Source organism: Crocodylus porosus, unplaced genomic scaffold (assembly GCF_001723895.1).
Source record: "Crocodylus porosus isolate Cpor-Errol unplaced genomic scaffold, CroPor_comp1, whole genome shotgun sequence".
Classification (NCBI taxonomy): Eukaryota; Metazoa; Chordata; order Crocodylia; family Crocodylidae; genus Crocodylus; species Crocodylus porosus.
Window position 1 is genome coordinate 108,651,461 of NW_017728931.1, and position 19,657 is coordinate 108,671,117.

Genomic DNA, 19,657 nt, shown 5'->3' on the forward strand with positions numbered 1-19,657 from the left:
GGGGCAGACCAGGAAGGGCTGCAACAAGAGCAGGTGCACATGCCTGCTTTAGGCTTATCAGATAACCCTAATGAAGGCAGGAGGGCATGCTCCTACTGGAGGCACTGGCTGTACATGAAACATGTGGGGTGGTTTCACTTGGCTGTGGTGATGACAGCAACAGCACTCTGGTTGAGAACTGCTGAGGTAAGCTGGAAGCAGTACAACGTTGCTCTCAGCCAGGGCCCTGCCAAATTAAAATAAGCTGTGGAGGTATACCCTGAGCCTGATCTAGCCCATTCATTTTAGACATGCAGTTTCTCTTCAAAAGTCACATCACTCTACTTTGGCTTTTATTCTTGCCCCTCACTTTTTTCCATCCTGGTCGAAGTAGCTGCTGTCTTAAGAATTACTGAAGCCAAAAAATCAGTGCTTTATACCATCCAAAAGCTATGCAGCCCTGAGTCATTAAAATGGTAGAAAGCAATCTGTGTTTAAACTCAGCAGTTGTCAGTCTACTAAAATGCATAATTGAACTAAGTAGGGAAGAAGTTTAGCAAAATGATGGCACATTAAATACAGCAGTCCCTTGAGTTCTTATACAGAGCAGCCTCAGACTTCGTACACTAATGCAAGCATGAGGGAGTTTTATCCAGTGACAAGGGTTAGGTGCTAGCCACAGACCAGTGCCCAGGATAGAAGTATGTATTAATTCACCTGTGCATCCATTCCTTTCTTCCTGTGTGCCATGAGTTACAGAGCTAGAATATATGTGAGGAACAGATGTTGCTGAGGAATGTGGAATGAAACCCAGGCCCCAGTGAAATTAATAGAAAAATGCCTGTTGACTTTCATAGAGTTAGGATTTCACCCATGGACTCAGGACCAGTCCTTGTCATGCTGATGAGGCAGTGGATGCCTGTTTTTACCTTCCACAATGTCCTTGCTGTTATGTGTACAAAGCACCCACTAGAAGTTTCTTCTTTGCCAGCATCTTTGACCATATCACCATCTCTTTGAACTCCTCCATACACACAAGCAGTGTGTATTCTTATTATCACTTTCAAGTCCTGTATACACAAGCTCCTAGCTTACTATTCCTGATCATATCTCTGCCTCCAGCCTACCTGTCAGATCTCTTATTATTATGGCTTCTTTTCCTCCACCCTACCCATGATGCCAGCTTTCTCTTATGCCTGTACTTTCTTCCTTCCTTCGACCTGCTCAAAGACTGCCCAGATGCTTTGTAGCCACAGCCCTCACCATCTACAAATCTCTCCTGAAGATCCAGTTCAATCTATGATGCTTGCAAGTAATTAGCTAAGTAATCTAATTATTTCACTTATCTCATGAGTGATTCACTCCTTCCATCCATAATGCCTGCAAGAAACTTGCTAATTAAGTCTACTTCCTTTTTCTGTGTATTTATCTAATTAAAAACAAAATCATTGCTTTGCTTTGGTATTAGAGTTTCTGTGCAATCTAGTGGAACTAGATTTCTGTCATCTTGCTGATATCACCATTTTCTTCCACATCTACCTTCCCCCATTATCTTATTAATCTCATTGTTGCATCTTTTCAGAAGCGAGGCCCTCTCTTTTGCAACTGGTTTCAAATGAACAGATCCCTGGCTGAATCCCACCCCCCATTGACATTAATGAGGCATCATTAATGGATGTAGGAGATCACACATTGAACTGGCTGCACTATTCCAGGGCCAACATTTGGAAGCAATTTGTGGCAGGATTAATGTCTTCTGTCTGTAGGAGGTGGCTCCTATCATAATTTTGGGAACCATTTAAATTAGCAGATGATAACACAAAGTGTGACTACTGAATGTCATCATCTCAGTTTATTACACATACCATGTTGCTGAGTTTTCAACTCTTTTACTCAGTGAAGGTTTCCCGTAAGATAAATGTGTTAAAGTTCATCTCTGTTTCCTCATGTTGTCACTAACTATTGCAGATTGGGTTATCATCACTCTAACAGATAGAGTGATAGAGAACTTCACAGATATCTGTGTTATAGTGGCTTTATTTCAGAGGGTCTCAATTAGGGTGCTATGGCACCCTGTGGTACCTTGAAATCCTTTCAAGGGTGATGCAAGATGCCACACAATAGCACTGTTAGGTGTGCAAACATGATTCATGTGATAAACCCAGTGATTTCAAGTAAGAATCCATCATGTTGAACACATTTGGACCTCTTGTGGTTGTTCTGAGTTCTTTGTAATAGAGGAATTGCTGTATTATTTTTCTGTAATTAAAAATGAGTGAAAAATAAGAGCTGGCATTTTCCAAAAGGTTCCTTGAGTGTAATGAGGGATGCCTTGAGTCTAACAAGGTGGGGAGCCACTACTTTATTTTAATGGAAAAGTAAAAAATGTTAGAGGTTGCTCTGTTAATGAGGGGAGGTAGATTCTATTTATTGATTAGTTCAATAATTGATGATTCTTAAATTTTCTATGTATTGTCAGGAGGTAAAATATATAAAAGGACCAAATTTTCCCTCCTGCATCAAAGCAGGCAAAACTTCCTTGTGGCCACTGGTTCTACCTTGCTATTGTTTAAAAACTGAGTCCCCATTTTTGCAAATTGCAGTTCACTTGTTGAGCTCTCCACACCTGAGTAGTCCCACAGAAGAAAATAAGATAATGCAGGTACATAAAGTAAAGCATGTATGTAAGTGTTTGTAGGACTTCTCACCTAAATTACATGGCATGCATTTATACTAGGGCTGTCAACTTCCATTAATGCGGATTAACATCTTAATTGGTTCTTAGGTTAATTTTTTAAATGTGCACATGGTTCTGGAGCTTGCGCCTGGGCTCCACTCTGCTGCTATCACTGCCACTTCCAAGCCACACAGCGGGGATGCGGTGGCAGTACAGAGGACCACAGGGCAGCCCGGGCATGGGCTCCAGGCAGCTGCAGCAGGAAGGCAAGCAGGCAGTGAGGGAGAGGGTGCATGTGCACAGACACAGACACAAGCAGTGGCAGCATGCATGTGGCCAGGAATGCAGCCCAGCAGTGTGTAGAGCAGTGACCAGCAAGTAAGGCTGTGGAGGGGAAGGGGTGAGAGGAGATGTAGAGGGGGCAGATCATGGGACAGAGCCATAGCAGGAGTGGCATGACTTCCTGCTGCTGTGCACACCCCTGAGGGAGGTATAGGGGGAACATGCCCTCTGGATTTGTGTGTGGGGTGGAGGTGGGCTGCCTGCTATGGGCTGGGGCTCTGCACCCTGCTGCCTTTGCCCTAGGACCTGCATGCTGGCCATGCCACTCGTACCCTGCATTCCTGGTGGCAGGAGGCATAACGTCATGTCACATCATGTAACCCAGGGCAAAGGCAGCAGGGTGCAGAGCCCCAGACCACAGCAGGAAGCCTACCTGTGACCCACGCACAAATCCTGGGGACACACACCTCCCCTGGAGTGCACGCGGTGGCAGGAAGCCATGCCTCCCCCACACCCCTGGATGAACTACCTGTGGTTCTATCCCATGACCTGCCCTAGCCCCAGGGCTGCATTGACTCCAGCCCATGCCCCTGCCCCACTCTCTCCCTCACCATGGGGGCCTCAATCTGGCCCCCACCCCTTCCTCTCCACAGACTTACATGCTAGGTACTGCTCTATCCACCACTGGGTTGCATTCCTGTAGGTTTACCATATTTCCTGTTTCAAAAAAGGGGACACCTGTGAGTAATATGGGGGGGCAGTGATATGCCCATGTCCTGCCCTACCCCCACTCCCAAGCCACAGCACTCCCAGCCCTGCTGCTGACCCACAGTACCCTGCATCCTGCCAAGGCATGCAAGGACGCCCCTCCCTGGGCTCCAAACCCCAACATACACCACAGCCCCCCACAATTTCCCCCTCACACATACACTCCACCCCCCAGCCATACAAAATAGCTGCATCATTTTGAGTTTTTCTGTGTATAATTTTTAATTTTTAGCTGTGTGATTAAAATCATGATTAATTGCAACTGATTTTTTTAATCACACAACCAAATGCAATCAAATGTTTTAATCTTTTGACAGTCCCAATTTATACTGGTGGTTTGTTTCTTAACAGTGGCTTCTGAAACAACCTTTATGTTTGACTAAGTGGATGTATCAAGATTTTAATTTGATACCAGATCTATAAAGATTATTGCATACCATGTAAATGTTCATCAGTTATAATTAGTATTTGCTAGACATTGTGGCAGCATCCCAATAATTAGTAAAGGTTCCAGTCTGTTCTCTAAGCAGCAGTATTTGAATCCCAATATTCCCTAAGAGCCTTGAGTTTGGGTAGGAAAGAGAGGCCAACATTAATGAAGCAAATTATTTGGTTATGTTTCTGGGCCAGATGGGGAAAGACTATTACCTAGAGATGATTCTGAAAACATTATTATAGGAGTTAGTAATTTGTTAGAAAGATTGCAAGGGAACCATCTATGAGTAATTGTGGTTGTCTCTGTGTAGTTTTCCCAGAAAAGCTCTTTCAGTAAGATATAAGTGATGAAGCATGAAGAAATAAAGTCACAAATTGAACATAAAACTTTCTTGATGTTCATTTTGGTATGTTAATAAGGAGGGCCTTGCCAGACAATGTCAGTGAAGATCATACCTTTTTTTTTTACTTTACTTATTTTTCTTCAGTTCTGCTTATGATACCAAAACAAGACAGAAGGTGGCAGTAAAAAAGCTTTCAAGACCTTTTCAATCACTTATTCATGCCAGAAGGACATACAGGGAGCTGAGATTGCTTAAGCACATGAAACATGAAAATGTAAGTGAAGAACTTCTGCTTTCCTCTTTGTTTCCCTAATACAAGTTTCTTTCCCAGGTTTACTTTAGCTTCATTCTTATCAGCAGAGTGTGGATCTGTGTTTACTTCTTATACCTAACACCTTTGTTTTTCCAGGTATTGATCCTAAAACCACTGAAATCATTGGAAAGACTCCGATTGGCCAGAAAAAAACTAAAACTGCTCCTTAATAATACAACAATTTCACAGTATTATTGGATTTTTAAGACCCTCTGATCACTTATGAATACAAATCAAGGGGTCATACACCTCACTAACAAGAATATGTTACACTAAGGAGGAGTGCTGTGTAAAGTGTCAATCACTAATAAAAAATATTTGAGGAGCTTTGTCAATTTTCGACTTGGTTGAAATATTAAGCTAAAATTCTGTTATCATCAATGAGAACTAAACAAGAGTAACTTATAATGGGAGTATACTATACTCATCTGAACACAGTTTGTCCCTTAACCTGGCTGGAAGACTAGGTTTTGAGGCTTCAATTCAGGAATGAATTTAGGCATATTCACATCTTCAAGCACAGTTTCATCAGCATCAGTGGGGCTACCCATATGCTTAAAAATAGTTTACTGAATTGGAGCCTGAATGCAGAAAATCTATTAAAAGGGAATCAAATTTAGTTTATAAGAAGCAGTTATATAAAACAAAGAAGGTTTGTTATGACAGATTGAAAAGTGGACTGGAGGAACATAGTTAAAATAATTTCAACAAACACGGAACAAGAAAACAGGAAGAACTTAGGTTGATTCTAAGTGGGGAGAGGAGGGTGATTTAATTAGAACATCTCTTGGAAGCCGCTGTAATTAAAGCTCCTGCAGTATCATGTGTATTCAGTATCCTGTGCTTCAAAGTGGTGGCGGGGTGCTTTAACTAAAGCTTGTTTGATGACCTTTAGTTAAAGCACCCCCACTGCCATTTTGAAGCATGGTGATGCTGAATACATGTGACATTGAAGCTGCTGGACAGTGCTGTTTAGATTAATCAAGCCTCCTCCAACATGTTCTAATTAGAACACATCAGAGCAGGTATCAGGCATGTGTATAGGTGCCCTTAGTTCTATTTTTATAAGGTCATGTAATGTCAATCTCAGAAGGAATTCCTTTTAAAATGTCAAAGTCTTAATCCAGATTCATCCAGTTTTGTTGGTTTTGTAAGGTTTTAAAGAGAAACCATGATATAATTTGACCTGTGTTGTTCTAGAAATTCTAAGAGTGATTAGTGTAGGTAGTGTATTGTCTCATGTATTTCTGAAAATAAAAAAGAAATCCGCTCTTCTGTTTCAGGTTATAGGATTACTAGATGTTTTTACACCTGCAACGTCAATAGAAAATTTTAATGAAGTGTAAGTAAAATTTAGCATGAAGGTGATTATTTTGTCAGCAATTAAGGTAAATACAATTCATTTGGGGTCAGCTCAGTGTTAATCTGTGTCTGTCCAGGCTACCACAGGGCCTCCTGAGACATATATTTTAGTGCCCCAAATCCCCATTTTCCCCATGTGGGGCATCTTGTTAGCTGGATTATATCTCCCATAATGTATCATGGTCTCTCCTCTGATTGAACCTTTACTGTGCATTGTGAAAAAAAATGTAAAAATCTGGACTGAAAGAGTTTTTCTTTGAAGATGTCTAGATGGCTAATTGTGGGGAAATAAATATTAGTATATGGAGAAGGAAACTACATGAGAGTGAAGTTAATTTGACATTTCTTTAAAATGGGTTTACCTGCCTCTAAATAAATTATTTTATTTTTGCAGGTATCTTGTGACAAATTTAATGGGTGCTGATCTGAATAACATAGTAAAGTGCCAGAAGCTAACAGATGACCACATTCAGTTTCTTATATACCAGTTACTTAGAGGTCTTAAGGTATAAATTATATGTTTACATTTTTTAAACCCAGAAACTAAAATATGATAATGAATATTTGATTGCAGTGACAATATTTAAATTATTTTGACTATATGTTTTAAGAGGTGATGAGGTAAATCTTCAGAATATCTTTGATGCCTTACTTTTTAAAACAATAATCCTTTTAGAATTTACTAAATTACTTATGAAACTACAGACCAGACCCTAGTCCCTCTGAAAACTTGCTTAATTTAAGTTACATGGGTAGTCCTAAAAGCTATTTTCATGTGTAATATTAAGAACGTTAATAAGTAGTTGCAAGATATGAACCCTTGACCGTGGTGCCCATATACGGAGTGTTAGTTATAGAAGTACTTTTTATGTGGCTCTGTGAACTAACGATGTTCTGACACTTGTGAACTCATGTGCACGGCATTTCCCCCACAAGAGAAAGTAGTGACCAGTATGAGGACTTGGCATTCATGAAAGTGAGGAGCTTGTGGCAAGTAACATATGTACACACTTTGAAAAAAGTGAACAAGTTTGAATACTTGGGACCCAGAACCTGGAGGTAGTTTCAGATGGGGGCAAGGGTAATGATTCAGTGAGGTTCTGTGTAGAAATTTGCCTTTATGGAGTCAGTCTCAGGATTGGGGCACTAAATTGTTATAGTTAAATTTTATCCTAGGTAGTTTCACTCTTACATTCAAATGGTTGTCTACTTTATTAGTGAATATTATGGTGGGGGGAGCTGTGATTAGCTGACTTGAAAGGAGGCTGGAGCTCTTTGTTTCTAAATTCCAACTTGTGAAACAGACTTGTGATGCGGTCATATGCAAGTCTTTTAGTGAATTAGCCTGTCTTATTTGTGCAAATAGTTTATTTGGTTTTAATTTATTTATTGATGCCAATAAGGGTTGTCAAATTGACCCCTTAACCTTTTTGCCTTAGTTTAGTTAAAACTAAGTACCTGAGTTCAATACCTAAGAGGAGATGGGTTGAACTTATTTATCCAATTTTCAAAGGCTTTGAAAGGGAAATTGTGCTGTATAAGTGCCAACTATTATTTAAGAACTGCAGCCCCAGATGGAAAATTAGTTTTCAATCATATATTCAGGTGTTCTTCAGTGCTCTTGAATATTGAGATTACCAAATTACTTTCCTCTTTCCATTTTCTGGAGTAGCAGTTTTGTTGTCTCATTAACTTAAGAACTTTAATAATGGATTCTTAAATGGAAATGTTCTCTTAAAATAGTCCTTGAGATTTCAGTTCATTTAACCAGTATCCTGCTAGTGTTGGCTGTAAAGAGTATAGCTGATGAGGAATATTCTTGGGTGGTATTTGAGTTTGGGGCACCTGTGCTCTTGGGAAAAGCATAAGACCTTTAGAAGATGAGAGACTGGGGCTTCCTGGAGAGACTTCTGGAGTAAGCCCAGGAGCACGTAAGAATGACCAGGGATATTCTAGTAAAATGGCTTTCATTGGAGAATCTCAGTTTGCTGAAACTTACACTGTGCACAGAACCACACTAGTTTGAACAAAACTTTCAAGAGGAATGACTTGCCAAAACCAGAAAAGGACAGATGTCCCCCAACTTAAGATAGCAAATGGCCTAGTGGTTTGGGCACTTTTTCTAGTCAAACCCAGGAAGAATGAGGACTTAACTTCAGTCTCCCACATCTCAAGAGAGTACCCAACACCCTCCTCCCCCTCACCTCCCCTGGGTGTTAGTTACTCTGAGTTAGGGCTCTCTCAATGTCTTCTGTTGAAGATGTCCTGCTTTGTATTACTAATTGAATAGTCATTTGATCAGAAGAAAAAAAACACCATATAGCACCCTGGTTAGGGAGTTCGCCTGGGATATTAAAAACTCAGGTTCAAGTTCCTGATCTGACCCAGAAGAAGTACGGCCTTGAATTTTAGGCTGCTTAAAGATGTGGGGAAAGAAAACAAACAAAGATGCTTTACTTTAAGCTTGGCATGTCCCTGCACCAAGCTCAGCACATGCCCAGAAGAGGCATCACATTAGTTGGACCCAGTTCACCCAAGCCTCTGTATAGATCAGGCACTTCAGTGGGGTTTTTTGGTGCTTTTATCTAACAGCTGCTTGAATCAGCTATTAGATAAAAACACTAAAAAGCCCCACTGATGCGCCTGATCTATACAGATGGTACAGAGCCAGGTTGAACTAACACGCTTCCTCTTCTGGTAAAGCACTCCTTTAGTTTTGTTTTTTCATATCTATGAGCACCCTTAGTCTTCTACATCCCAGATGAGTCAGCTAGCCATAAAGCTGTGGGCTGTTCAGGGATGGGAGTTTCTTTCTTGTCTTGATTGAATAAGTGAACATTTCTAAAATCTCAAAACACCTCACAGGGTGGGAAAACAATTTCCTGTCCAGTCATAGTGAACACAAGGAGTCCCTTTAAAATGTACACATGAATTCTTGCTTGTAGTGAACCAATCCATCCTCCCCAATACAACCACGTATTTTCTGCAAGAGGACTGATTGAGGTAACCGATTTGCCTTGGGCTGGTATGAAGCCACTGATTTTTGTAAGTCTATGAGATCAAAATAGAGGGCCAAATTGGTAGGAAATGAATGCTTTTTTATCCAATACCATATAATAGTCAGAAAGACTTCTTTTGATATGAGAGTTAGCATTACAACTCTCAGGCTGTAAGCACTGCTTTTGATTATATAATTTTAGTTTTCATAGGTGCCTTTCCTGAAGTGTTTACATTTGACAGATGGAAAGCAGTTATATTACAAATGAGTCACTCGTTTGTGCTACCTATATTATGTTTGTACTAGGTCAGGCAGCATTTCTGTCCGTTCACCTACTAAATCTTTATAAAAACATCAAACACAGTGAAGAAAAAAGAGTAAATAAAGAACTTCTACCTCTTATCCACTTGCCTCTACCCTCAAATTCTTACCATCTCCTTTTTACTTTGTTTCACAGTATATTCATTCAGCTGGAATCATTCACAGGGTAAGTTCACTAACCTGAATCCAACATGACTTCAAATTTACCTGAATCCAACATGACTTCAAATTTAAGATCCCACCCCCTCCACCTCAAATTAAATTCTATACATGGAAAATTATAAATTGGTTATAATTTTCCATGTATGGAATTTAATTATTGGAGGGATGTCTTAAATGTCTCCCTTCCCACTGAAACAGCAGGGAAATCAGTGGCATAAGTAGAAAAGAGCGGCGACAGATGGGCAGCCTGATTCTGGTCCTTTGTTCACCCCTGGTGACTGCCCCCCCACCTATCCCCTAACCACTTGACCCCCACCCCTGCCCAGGGCCTGTGCCCTAGTCACTTGCCCCCATGCCTCCCTACTACGTCTGTATAGCCCCATGCCTCTGTGTCCGGTTTGCACCACCACGTGCTCCAGCATTGGATCAATGCCACCGTGTGCTTCTGCATTGGGTCCCATGCCTCCACATTGGGTCCCACACCACCCCATGCCTCTGCACCAAGTCCCATGCCACTCTGTGCTGGGTCCTTCACTGCTCTGTGCCTTGCTGAGCGGATTCCTGCCATGTCTTTATGGCAAGTACTGCATTTTTATTTGATACTCTATTCTAATATGAGGCTTTGTTCTCCCCATGTTGAATGGGCAAAAGCCTTGTCTTGGAATCAAATAAATATGGTACTGCAAAACATTGCAGCATGCACTTTTCAGTATCAGAGTTGCTGTGGCAACCTTGTTACAATTCTGTTTTAACTTTATGAAGTGTGCCTGACCTATCTCTGTGTTTGTTCTGATGTAGGACTTGAAACCCAGTAACCTAGCTGTAAATGAAGACTGTGAATTAAGGGTAGGATTCATGCTATTATGAAGATTAAGATTCTTGTAATAACCCTGAAGCTAGCACTTCTCTGAGGAGGCATTAGTCACCATTCTTACTCTCACATTATTTAATCTACTTATTACTGTTGCTCTGCTGGCATAGAAAAAAATAAATCACATTAATACTGTTACTTCACCAATGTTATAAATTACCATTTCATTTATAGAAGGTCTGCAAAATGCTTACTCTGTATAAATCATGCTAACACTTAAAAGCAGGCCATAGAAGGCATTTAGATTAATAGTCTAACTGATAGATGCTTCCAAATGTCAACCTTTGGAAGGGGTGGTGCCAAGGGGTGGTGCCAAGGCTCCAGGATCTAGCTCAGGATGCCTAAATGAAGCATCAGACCAGCATATATGGCAGCTTCTGTACATCTACAGGACATTAGATTTTAACAATTGTTTCATAACGATTAAACTGAACTAATGTATAAAAGACTGTTTTGATAATCTGGATGCCTGCCCAAGATGTTCAAAAAACATGAGGTTTTTTTTTTAAATAAATTCTGAGCAGGTCCATTTGCCTTCTGGTTTCTGAGTATTTGCTTGGCTTGGCATTTTTAAGTTGTTTTCCATAATCATGAGGGACAGAACATGTTATTTTTAATTGACAATAAGATTATAATGTAATCACTTTATTCCACCACTGTGGGGACTTAAGAAAAATATCAAGTATCATGAGACTAGCAATAAAATCATAATACATGGCAAAATTGAATTATCAGTACTGTGCAGTTAACCTTCAGGGCCAATTCTAACATAAGCTGAAGACCTACAGCTAGTTCCTGTGGATGCTAAACTAAATTTCATAATCCGCCTATTTACATTTTCATGCCTAGATTTTAACACTCGTTTTGGAGGAATTATGGGACAGCTTGTCTTGGTCATTTATTTTTTAAAAGTATAGTATATGCTTTCATACTATATGGTGTTAATGAAGATTCTAAATCTTATTTTCTGGAGTGTATATCCTCCCTGCCATCTTACATTAGGGTATTATGCTCCATTTTTTTATTAGGTGTCAAAATGTTTTGACAAGCAGATTGAGGTCGTTCTTCAGGGAAAAACTAAAAATTAGATGGGGACAAAACAGGGAAAATAAAATGTATACTACATAACTGAGAAGAAAGTGTTCACTTAAAAAGGAAAATGCAACCTGCTATAATACCTTTTCTTGTACTCGTATTGAAATTCCAAGCTCTTAATCTGATGATCTTTGCTTCAAATGCTGTATTTTTATTATCTGCCTATCTAGAACAAATATAAAAAGGTTACATTGAAAGAATAGATATAAATATTAACATTTAGTAATTATTAATTGTGTAAAAAAATCTGTTAAAATGTTAAGACCTAACATAACATTCAAACTGGGTTATAATTAGGGATTTTGAAGGAATATCCCAGGAATTCTTCATGCTCCCATTGGTACAGAGAAGACTTGCCATCAACTCAATAAAAGCAGGATTGAATTCCCATGCTAAGAGGGGCTTGACTGACTCTTAGTTTCCATCTTTCATGAAGAGATGCTGGGTACCAAAGACACTTTTGGCACTGGATAGTATTTCCACTAGAATGGTACAGTTTTGCAGAAATGGCTTTTATGTATTTTAAGCTGCTGATTGATCCAAATAGAGAAATAAATATTAGAAGGCTAAGAAATGTATTTAAAAAAAACCCCTGCAATTGTTTTTTATCAGACATAAAACTACCAAAACAAAGGACTTTCACTGGGAAATATTTTGCCAACCAGCAAATGTGTGATGTAATTTAAAACAACTCCTCTTTTCATTTCACTGGGGGAAGTTGTACTGAAAAGCAGATGGCATCTTGTGAGCCAGTAATTTAAGCTTTCTTGTTATGCAGTATATATGTGCTTCTTAGTAGCATCAGGGTAGTAAATGATGGAATATAGAAACTATACCACACACAGCAGACTTTTTTAGGTCTAATAGTAGTTAGATTATTGTTCTCTAATATTTGAAGGAAACGGAAGTACAGACAACAATCAGAGTTGGTAGAAGATACTGTAGTTCCTCAATCACAGACACACCTTGATTCTTGGACTGAGTTCCACTGATATTAATGGGCTCTGTATAAGTCTGCCAGAAATAAAAAATGTCACAAACCAGCTACAATATTAAAATTAATGAGTAATTATGTGTTTATTCTGTAGATTTTAGACTTTGGTTTAGCCCGACAAACTGATGATGAAATGACTGGATATGTAGCAACACGATGGTACAGAGCTCCAGAAATTATGTTAAACTGGATGCACTATAATCAAACAGGTAAAGTAAAAGTAGATTTTGCGGTTTGTTTTGACCTACAGATATATTTAGAAAGGGAAAAGCAACTACTGTCTTTGACAATCTGGATGTTGTTTATCATGCAAATTGTTCTCCTTATTTTTGACAGTTGATATTTGGTCAGTTGGATGCATCATGGCAGAGCTATTGAAAGGAAAAGCCCTTTTCCCAGGAAATGACTGTATCCTTAATATAAAATCCAATTACATGAAATGCGAATGCACTCAGTTCTTTTTCTTTTTCTTATTACAGAAATGTTATTATAGCAACATTGACCAGGTAGCAAACTTCCAATACAGCAAACAATGTTTTTCTAATTATTAAGTTTACTGCAGATGATACCTAAACATAAGAACCATCAAAAGAAAAAGAAGGGAAACAGCTTTTCCTAGATCTCAACAAGCTATATGCAATCTTTTTTCTCTGTCTGGTATTTAACCCAGGTAAAAAAAAAAATCTGATTTCTTCCATTAGTGCAGCTTCTCAAAAACAATGTGTATTTATTTAAATTAAATTAGTATGTATATCATTTACTGTTGTGAAACTGGTGGCTTTTGTACATTTTCTGCATACAACAGAAAGTAGTGAGACTATTATAGTCCATGCTGTAGTATTGATGGGCTCTACTCAAGCCTGTTTCTTTGAGTGACTGGAATGCAAAAAAGACAGTTGCTGAGTAAAATAGAATAATAATAGGAAATGCAAAGGAAGTAAAAATGGAGACACAAGAGAATGAAAGATGAGGAAATAATTACTGCATGAGATCAGAAAACCTCTTTATACGAAAAACAGGAGCATAGTATACATCTTATTTTGTTGTATTTCACGTTGACCAACACTGCTGCTGAAGTTGACATTGCCAGGTGCAATAAGGACATGGCATATCAGAAAAAACAACTAAGACAGCTGGCATGTAACAGATCATATCTTGCCTTTGACCTTGCAACAGATTTTAAACCATGTAGGCTCTATTGTTACAAAGTACATCATGGCAACCCTCAAGTTCCTTCACATTTCTTGTTTCAGATTAGTTGATTAGTTTGTGTATTATTTTTTAATTTTTTATTTATTTATTCAGCTCTACTGATTGCATTGGAGCTATAGTGCTCATTTTAGACCACCTGCATAGGACTTTATGGTTTATTTACACACTAAAGATTTGGTTAATGCTTGCTTTTATTATCTTTCGGGGAGTTTTCTTGAACACATATAGATATTGATCAACTGAAGAGAATAATGGAAGTTGTGGGCACACCCAGTTCTGAACTTCTCAAGAAAATATCATCAGAACATGTAAGTTGACAGTTGCATATATAAACTGATTTAATAATTTACTTGTCAGTAGTAACTGGTGGAGTAGGACATTGGTATTATTCCACTGATTTTTCTGAATTGATAGGCTAAGTACAAACAGTCAAAAAGCCTGAGACTGAATTGATTTAATCTTCACAGGTTAGTCTAAACTGCATACATTGAACTGGTAAGCAAGTGAAGACATTCACTTTCGATTCCAGAAATGCAGCCGTGTGTCTGGTTTATCTTAAACCAGTTTCAGCCATTCTAAAAGTGGTTCATGTGCACTGAACTTCTGTTGTGTTACAGATTTGAACCAATTTCTGATCTCTTATACTGGATTATGTGTAATTATCGTCCCTAGCCATAGTGAGCATTATGCTGTCTCTTTGAAGTCTTGGCTGGTTGTGCTGTAGTAGCAGCATTTAGCAAGTACAATAGAGTGAAATCTTTAAAATTGCCTGCAAGATTTAAGAATCTTCAATTTCCAATTAAACTAAGCCTCTCATTCATTTAGTCATTTTTGAAAATTTTGATTTTAATTTTTCACTTTGGGATTTGGAAACTGAATATGTAAGAATGTAACTCAAAGTTTTGCACCCAGTTCTGGTAATCCTTGATTTTTCTGCTGTGCTTTAAAGTTAATGTTTGGCCAAGAAAATTATGTTATCATTAGAGGCTGCTTGCAGATATTTAAAAAAAAAAAGCACTTTACTAGAAGAAGCTGCATGTTGTTTCTACCTGGCTCCATAGCATCTGTACAAATTGGGAGCTTCAGCGAGGCTTTTTGATTTAATCAGCTATTAGATAAAGCACCAAAAATCCCCACTAAAGCATCTGATTTATATTGACGTTGAGCAAGCCAGGTCCAACTAATACACTGCCTTTTCCAGGCATGCACTGGGCTTGGTGCAGGAGTGCACTGAGCTTAAAGTGGCAGTTTTGTTTTAATATCTGCAAGCAGCCGGAATGGTTTTTGTTACATTTTGCATTATAAATATTTGTGAGAAATCTAAAGAAAATACTGAATCCCAGAACCACCATGTTCTTCACTGGAGTTCACCATCTGGATCTCAGTTTTGAGGGTCATACCTACTTACCTTTTGCTAAATACTTTAGTGAAATCTAGTTTAACCTTAAGCACATGACTAAAGAAATAATTGTGTAATATAATTTATGTGTAAGTTGAATGACTGGGGCAACCTATTAAAACAGATGTTTCTTATCCAATAAACTGTCTTTCTAAAATCTGTAATTCCATCTAGAAGCAGCAGTTATACTGTAAAAGTTGATGAGTGACTATGTACCCTCATTGAAAGTAGAAGATATCACTTATCTCCCCCTTGGAAATACCCATTTTCTGCCCACATTCTGTTCCCTTCTGCCTTGTAACTTCTGCTTGTTCTAAATGTTACTTGTATCCTTGTCTTGAAGAAGAATAATTTTGCATTCCCTGCTACACTCTTTTCAAGGCATGGTCAAAGCTTTAATGGAGAATCCAACCTTACTTTCATTAATAAGCAGTGCATTAAAGAACAGGAAATTCAGAGGACCTTTTATATAAGTCAGATGTTTCTGAACAGATTTCTGAATTAGTTTGCAGATATGATGTCTCAATATAGGCATGATTTCACTTTGAGCATTTCCAGATGCAGACTTTTATAAATTCTCTGTGGAGATTACAAGGGCAGAGAAAAAAGGTTGGTGAGTAAACAAGATTTAGTCAACATGGTATCGAATGTTCTCTAGAGGTCTCCTGAAAATAAAGCAGAGTTGATGCCCAATTGTAGATAGACTCTTCAAGTGCAGAATCAAAATGTGAATAAGTCAGCAAAGACCTGGATTACCAAATATATGCTAGTCTATTTGTCCTAAGAAAAAGTATTTGCCCATAGTTTGCATGCAGGAATGTGTGACACATGTCTCACTATACGGTTTGTAAGCCCACAAAGTCTGATAATGTAAAGCAATGATGCTCAGCATCCTGGGGTAACCTTAGATCCTATTAAGGTGCCGCATAATATTAGCACTCTTAGGTGTGAAAACTCATACACATGATTCACAAGATAAGCCTACAGATTTCAAATAAGAACCTGTGGTATCATAAACATTTCTGTCTTGTTGTGGTCTTTCTGAGTTTTCTGCAGCAGGAGAATTGCTCTTTTATTTTTCTGTAGTCAAGAGGGATTAAAGCTAAGAGCAGACTATAACAGGGAGCCAAGGGCTTCTGTTACTTTAAGGGAGAAACCACAGCAAGTATGTCCCCAGGCAGGGGAAGACAGCTGATCTGGACTAGCCACAGGGGAGTAGGCAGCCAGAGGCTGCAAGTGAACTACAGCAGCTTGGCCAAAGAAACAGCAGTAGGCGTCTCTAAGGGCTGAGAGTAGGTACTGATACAGTAGGGACCTGTTGGTTATGGAACAGCTGAGGAGTTTGAATGATGATCCTGACGACTACAGAAAGTACTCCCAGAGCAGCTCTATAAATGGAATTACCAAATAAGAAGGGACAAATGCCTGTCTCCTGTAGATGCCTTGTGTGCAAAAAAAAGAGTGGCCCTTTGAGCAAACCCTAATCCTTTAAAAAAGCTATTTTCATTAGTAGAAGGATTGCAGGTCCCAGCACCTTGATTGCCGTGAGTTGGCCAGATGCTGTTTACCTGCCTAAGAATGCGGGCCCATGGAATGGAGCCCATGGAGACTATACAGGATTGAGGCTCTGCCTCCTTGAGATTGTTTCAGGATTTTATCCTGGTATGTCTACTATTTGACACAGGTAAGTGCAACAGCTCTCATTTTAGAAAATCACTTTAACCCCTCTTGTTTATAGGCCTGGATTTATAAGAACCTACTAAACTTTTAAAGATGATTGGCTGCATCTAGACCCATGCACAGAATGAGTTTGTATGTACGGTGGCTTCCATGAGAGAGAAATTTAACAGATAGACATTTATTTTCCAGAGTTGCCCTACTTTCTATTGGGCAAAAACATAATATGTTTATATACTTTAATTTGTTCCCAGGCTAGAAAGTACATTGAATCTCTACCATATATGCCTCAGCAGGATTTGAAAGCAGTATTTCGTGGTGCCAACCCATTAGGTAAGAATCTCAGACTGATCCATTTTAGTTCCTTCACTAGCATTTCAGTTCAGGTTTTACTTTTCTATATACTAGGCCCTGTTGAAAAATAACGAGGAATGCTGGCCTAACCATTCCTGACCCTTTTCAATATCAGACCACTAACTTCCCTTCATGAAGCTTATTCCAAGCTTTTTTTCCAGCAGGAAGATAGTGCCAAGTGGATTGCAGTCTGTCCTGAGAGGGCAAATGGATGTTTTCAGAAACTAAAGGCCAGTTAAATGTTTCATGAATACATAGATAGAAATTAAACTGATTTTAGTGCAGAAAAAAAAGTAGATCAACCTAACAGAAGTATTATGGAAATCATATTTCATTTATTTAAAGTGTCACACTATTTTAGGTCAATGTGATTCATACTAAAAATATTAGTTTAAAATCAATCCTGTGGACAACACCCATCACCTTATTTAAGCGAGGCTCCCTTTTGTACAACTATTGAGAGTAACAGAATTATTTTTAAAAATCTTATTTTATTTTATTTATTTATTTTTACAATGGGTTGACTCTCAGAAGGAATAAAATCCAAAGTGGCAGTTTGTTCATTCCTATATAGAAAAGCTTTTGAGCATTAGTATTTTCATCTAAATGTGAAAATACACTACAGTCCAGTAGATTATTATTCGTGTGATGTCTATTGAGATCTCATAATTTTGTATTTAAAAATTAATTGCCGTTCTCTGTTTTAATTTATCTTCTAATTAATTTGTAGCATCTGAATCAATATTGTACTACTTGGGGGCCAAGAAGTACATTTAAGCAACCGATAGTGTGATTTGAGAGAGATGCTTGCAAGAATTCTAATCAATACATGAAAGAGGAATAATCTAACAAATGAACAGTGATAAAGCTTTATATACTGTAATAAGTATTATACTACTTGCATTCCTCCATATCTCCCTCATATATAATATTGTACAGTTTAGTATAAATTTAAAGTGAACATATTCATGAACACGCTTTACATAAAGCATAGAACTGCTCATATACTTTAATTCTAAGCACGTGCATACGTATTCATAGGATAAGACCTTTTGAAGCCCAGATCAGTGACTAGATATGTCTAAATCAGTTGGGTGTATAACCTTAAAAGACCCATTATAATTTGTATCTTGCACTAAAAGAGGACTCAGAACTCTATTTAGAACGTGCATCTTCACAGGCCGTGTGCTGTCACACGGCTTTGCAATGTTCTGGGGTTCTGCCAGTAAAGTTGAATGATCTTGGAAGGAATAATGAGGAATGATACTGCATGTATGAAATGACACAGTATGTGTGGGATATCTTAATCTTCTTTTCTCTAAAATGATTTTCCTATATCTTGTATTAATTATTGATAACAATGTAAAAGATGATTCTCAGGAGCCATATGTATCTATCACTCTGCCAGATCCCTTACTGCTCAACATTTTCTTCTGCTAGTTAAAGGGTTCTAAATTTAACTTGAGTTTCTGTTTTGCCCTAGCTGTAGATCTTCTTGAGAAGATGCTTATATTAGACAGTGATAAAAGGATAACTGCCTCAGAAGCTCTTGCACATGCCTACTTTGTACAGTATCATGATCCTGATGATGAGCCTGAGGCTGAGCTATATGACGAGTCAATAGAGAATAAAGAACGAACCATAGAAGAGTGGAAAGGTAAGGTGGAATTGTGCATGGCAGTTCTTGTGTATGGAAAAAAATGGCTTTGCTTAAAGAGAACGTTTTTTGCATGTTCTCACTGAAAGAATGTCAACCCAGGCTGAAACTTCAGGATAATTTCATAGACATTAGGGCTGGAAGGGACCTCGTAAGATCATAAGGTCCAGCCCCTGCCCAAGGGGCAGGAAGTCAGGTAGGATCAAAGGCACCAAGCAAGATAAGCATCAAAATGTTTCTTAAAAGTGTCCAAAGTAGGTGCTTGCACCACCTCTGGGGGGAGTCTGTTTTAGGCTTTGGGGGCTCAGACAGTAAATAAGTTTTTCCTCATGTCCAGGCTAAAATGGTCTTGCAGGAGTTTGTGACCATTGGACCTTGTCATCCCTTGGGGTGCTGTGGTGAACAGGTGTTCCCCCGTTGACAGGGGTGAATAATAGACTGCCACCAAGTCACCCCTGAGCCTATGCTTCTCCAGGCTGAAGAGTCCCATAGCTCGCAGCCTCTCTTCATCACGCCTGCTTTCTTGCCCTCTGATCATGCATGTGGCTCTCCCCTGGACCCTTTGAAGCTTCTCCGTGTCCTTCCTAAATAGTGGAGCCCAGAATTGGATGCCATACTCCAGCTGCAGCCTAACCAAGGCCAAATACACCAAGAAGATGACATCCTGGGTCTTGCTCGAGATGCATCAGTAGATACAAGTCAGAGTTTTGGTCTCTTTGCCAGCTGTGGTATCACATTGGTGGCTCACATTCATCCT

The 19,657-nt window shown here is 38.9% G+C and overlaps 1 protein-coding gene across 1 annotated transcript in view; it reads left to right on the top strand.

Annotated features, from left to right (window-relative positions):
- MAPK11 (mitogen-activated protein kinase 11) overlaps positions 1-19,657 on the top strand; it is a 50,582-nt gene that overhangs the window by 19,418 nt on the left and 11,507 nt on the right. Inside the window, exons 2-11 of the mRNA XM_019543468.1 lie at positions 4,630-4,759; positions 6,082-6,140; positions 6,555-6,666; positions 9,616-9,645; positions 10,440-10,487; positions 12,696-12,810; positions 12,938-13,009; positions 14,042-14,121; positions 17,144-17,222; positions 18,727-18,900. Of these exons, the coding sequence (XP_019399013.1) occupies positions 4,630-4,759; positions 6,082-6,140; positions 6,555-6,666; positions 9,616-9,645; positions 10,440-10,487; positions 12,696-12,810; positions 12,938-13,009; positions 14,042-14,121; positions 17,144-17,222; positions 18,727-18,900 (899 nt within the window). The remainder of the gene's footprint in view (positions 1-4,629; positions 4,760-6,081; positions 6,141-6,554; positions 6,667-9,615; positions 9,646-10,439; positions 10,488-12,695; positions 12,811-12,937; positions 13,010-14,041; positions 14,122-17,143; positions 17,223-18,726; positions 18,901-19,657) is intronic.